Raw genomic sequence first — 4,164 nt, forward strand, 5'->3', positions numbered from 1 at the left:
CCCGGATGCGGAAGCAGCTCGGTGCAGCCGCTGTAGCTCGTGGACCCGCCCCCGGCCGGGCTGGAGGCAGCGCCGGGACACGCGGAGCTGGGCAGGTCGGGCCGCGCTGCCCCAGTGTCTGCTGGGGGGGTGTTTCCCCTCTTCTTCGTGCCCCGCCCGGGCTGTGAGGGGTGGCCTGCCCCGCGGGTGTCGTTGCTGTGGGGACGGGGGCGCAGGCGGGCGCTGGGCCTGGGCTTGGGGCCGGAGGCGGGGGGGCGGGTTGCAGCGCCCCGTGCCCGGTTCCCATGCGGGGTCGCGCTGCTGCCCGGCTCGCTCCGTTTCCCGCCCCCACAGCTGGAGGCAGGAGCGCTTTGTTCCCCGTGAAGGACTGGGCTGCAGGGCAGAGGCCCCGTCCTGGTCTGGGACAGCGTAGGCAGATTTCCAGGTGGTTCCCACCTGCTCTCTGGGTCTCCCTGGCCTGGGGCGTTGAGGATAGCCTAGGCTCTGTCGCTTCAGGGTCTTGGGGATGAATATTTGAGCTGCAAACTGCCGAGAAGTCTCTGGTTCTTTAGAATCAAGTTACCAAATCCAGGTTTTTATTTCCTGAGATGACAGAAAACCTTTGTTTCTATGAAAGCTCTGTTTTGGATCAAATTGTAGAGAAGTCAGGCTGGACGGGCCAGAGGTCATCTAGCCCAGGGTTTCTCAACTGGTGGGACGCGAGGGTCCTCTAGGAGGGACTTGGGCTGCGGCAACACGCTTCAATCCGCTGCTGTAGGATCCTCCCCCCACCCACTCTTCAGCTTGTCTCTGGGGGGCCGCTGTCCCCCTGCTTATTGACTGGTGGGACCAGGATTTTTTCACCTTACGTAGGTGGGGTGCAAGGTACAAAAGGTTGAGAACCACTGATCTAGTCCAACTCTGAACCTGTCTGTTTGTATCTTTCAGTTAACATGGGCCTTAAGGCCCACCCATCTAAGTAATGGTCACCACTGTGTGGAGTCAAAGGGTGAAATACAACCAATTTTTTGGGGGGGGACAACTAAGGAAAAAGCAGGATAGGAGTAACATGGGGGCTAAAGGGTCAAAATGTGAAAAAGGGCTCCAGAGGGGGACACTGAGCAGAGTTTCCTGGCCACACCTACCGGTCCTCAAAGGCATCCAAGGAGCTGGTGGACTCTGCCTGGAAATGTGCAGGGATGAATGAGAGGAAAGTGGCCCCGCAGTCCCCAGGCCAGGCACTCTCCTGGCCAGAGCTTCCTTCCTGGTTATGTACAGGGCTCACTTGGCTAGGGCCAAGGAGGTTGACCAGGAGGTCTCTGGACTTGGTGGGGCTGCGGATGGGGTACCCAAAGATAAAAAGGCGAGGGATGAAGTTCATCCAGAACCTCAGGAGGAGGAGGTGGTGGAGGTGTGTAGGGGCTGCAGCCTGGCGCTTTTGAGTGTTATGTGTCAGCGTCTCCCTCTGCCCGCTGAAGGGACAGTTCAACTCCCCGCCTCAGGCATGGTGATTCCTATCCAAGCCAAATACCACTTTCCTTTTTTTTACCTTGGGAGTTTAGTTAGTTACCATTTGTGTGAACAGAGAAATGGTTGAGTCCAGGCAGGACTCTTAAAGATCCCAACTGAATCTCTTGACATGACATTTGAACATGTTGCAGATGAAGCAGTGCTGCAGTATAACTTGGAAAGAAGCGAAGCGATACACAAAATGTTATCATTAACTTGTTTGGTCATGGCTGACATTAAGAGCCATGTACCAGGCTCTGGAAAAGTGGTTCTTGACCATTTAGACACAAAGCACCACTCAGAAAATGCCAGCTCTTAGTTTTCACTCATTTTTTGACTACAGAAAAATAATAGAGCTATTCTTCTGTTGCAAAGAGCTAAGAAAGACCACAGTAGGGCAGCGTGTTTTTAACACTGCCTTCCTACATGAAGTCTCTGGGTTTATCTTGTGAAACACGTTTGCAAACCTAATGGTGCTAATATGGTGTGGCTCCCTGTGGTACCCTTGAAAGGATCTCAAGGCTGATAAAGTTCAGCTTGGAAGAGAGTGAGCTGCAAAGGTGAAGATCCTTCAGGAAGAAAACATCCTGTCTCCAGTTTTAAGTAAAAACAGCAAGAAGCAAAAAAAATCTGGTTGTAGTGTTCATTTAAAATACTTGACCAGAATGTAGTCCAATGTGATAAACTGGTGTGTGAGCCTATGCCTACAGGAATAAAGCGGTGCCCTCTGCTGGGTAGAAGTGCCACTGCTGTAATAATACAATTATTTCATAGTTCATATTGCAGGAAGTTATGTTTTTGATGTGTTGGACCAGATTTCTGGCTCAGTAGTGTTTTTGCATGCAGCGCAGTGTTACGGAAGAAGTGTTTGGCAGTCAAGAATTTGTTAGAAGCATGTGGGTTGTGGAGTGCCAGTGGATTACTGGTGAAACTCAACCCTCTATGGTTTCATCCTTGAAATATAGAGGATCTAGTCTCACAGAACATCACCACAGACCATGTAGAAGAGTTTTAATAAGGAAAGGTTTGAATTTTTCCTTTCTCTACTAGGGAGACAAGATGCCATCCACACTCTTAACTTGGAGCAGCTGAGGAGTCCCGTTGTTCAGGATGAGAACCAACAAGGTCTACAAGCTTGTCATACACAAGAAGGGCTTCGGGGGCAGTGGTCAGTATCTGCTGAACCAAAAGTGTTATAGGAGCTGCTAGTTACATATTTATTGCAAGTCTACAATAATATTGCTCAGGTGAAGGTAAAGCTGCTTTCCATTTATGATGATATTTCAAACAAAATGGTAGACAAAAAACCTTGATGTAATCTGAGGAGTTACGAAGCAAAAGGTGAAAGGTCCTTTTGTAGCAGAAAACAAATTAAAGTCCGTTAGTTTCAGACTACAGTGAAAGGATTGTCTTGTGTAAAATAAGCTGATTTTGTTCCAACTCTTCTGCTTTCCTTTAATAATTTTTTTTCTTTTTCACCATCCTGGTTTAGCCACAGATCGGCCAGAGAGAGAACAGTGACATAATATTACTGCTGAGTGTGGAAGTGTGTGGGCTTAGGGTGTGTATGACTTTTTGGCAGGAGCGAGGAGCTCTGTGTCAGTTGGTGCATTTTGTTGTTGTTGCATGTGAATAGATTTTCATTTTTTCTAAGAATTTCCTAGTGGCCAGATAGTGTTTTGATGTTTCCAAGAAAATTTTGACCAGACATCTCTCTGTCCTCCCTTGATAAATCATAACCATTTGGTAGTCCAGAACTCAAGCGGGATTAAGAAAACGGTTTAATGAATGTGCTTTTTGGAGACTCGGCTGTTAAGTTGTCCAGGTTCTGGGTTTTGGTTTCCACTGTCACATTGGGTTCAAAATCATAATATATTAATTAAGCTATTTTAACCAATTATTTAAAATTTCCTGCCTTTCTGCCAAAGGAGAGAAACAAGGAACATGAAAATTCAGGATACTTATCTGATATATTTTTTCTCTCAAGAAATGTTTGACAATGCTGTGATCTGAAAGAATGAAAGGGTGTCTGATCCCAAAATTGTGTCATTTCAGTCTGGCCAGAGGAGCTATAGAAAATAAACAATAATTTAGCAGAAGTTAATGTAGTACTGTCCAATATACTTAAATATATAAGGACTCGTGGTTAATTTATATCTGTTAGTTGCAGACTGGTTCAGTGATTTGCTGTGCTTATCTTTCAGATGATGAACTGATGGTGAACCCCAAAGTGTTTCTTCAGATCAAACTGGGAGATGTGGTGGAGATTGCACACCCCAATGATGAGTACAGGTAAACCTTTTTCTAGCTAATATCAGACCAACCAAGGGGAGCAAGAGCACCCAGAAGATTAACTTTTGTATCCCTTTTATGTGTAATGACCAGTGTTGCCAAGACTGTTTATAATACGTGGAATTGGGCTTGTTTTGTTTTTTTAAAGTTGCTTTAATTTTTTGAGAGTTGCGGATTGATAAGCACCTCCATTCCCCTCTCTTTGAAATGGGTTGGGCTTGTTTTGGGCTTGTTTTTAAAGGCAGTGCTGCTTTTTTTTCTCATGAGACTTGGCAACACTGGTAATGACTTATAGATCAAAGTTCCTGTGGGTATTTATAATTTGGACAAGCACAGGGCTACTGTTTCCTGCCTGGAAGAAAACAAAGCAGTGACTTGATCACT

The 4,164-nt window shown here is 46.5% G+C and overlaps 1 protein-coding gene across 10 annotated transcripts in view; it reads left to right on the top strand.

Annotated features, from left to right (window-relative positions):
* Positions 1 to 4,164, top strand: part of DEPDC5 (DEP domain containing 5) — a 106,249-nt gene continuing 102,085 nt past the window's right edge. For all 10 annotated transcript variants that reach the window (XM_019506840.1, XM_019506846.1, XM_019506843.1 and 7 more), the window contains exons 1-3: positions 1 to 95; positions 2,539 to 2,656; positions 3,693 to 3,780. In XM_019506840.1, the coding sequence (XP_019362385.1) occupies positions 2,599 to 2,656; positions 3,693 to 3,780 (146 nt within the window). In that variant the 5' untranslated portion in view covers positions 1 to 95; positions 2,539 to 2,598. The remainder of the gene's footprint in view (positions 96 to 2,538; positions 2,657 to 3,692; positions 3,781 to 4,164) is intronic.

Source organism: Gavialis gangeticus, unplaced genomic scaffold (genome assembly GCF_001723915.1).
Source record: "Gavialis gangeticus isolate Ggan-Ray unplaced genomic scaffold, GavGan_comp1, whole genome shotgun sequence".
Lineage (NCBI taxonomy): Eukaryota > Metazoa > Chordata > Crocodylia > Gavialidae > Gavialis > Gavialis gangeticus.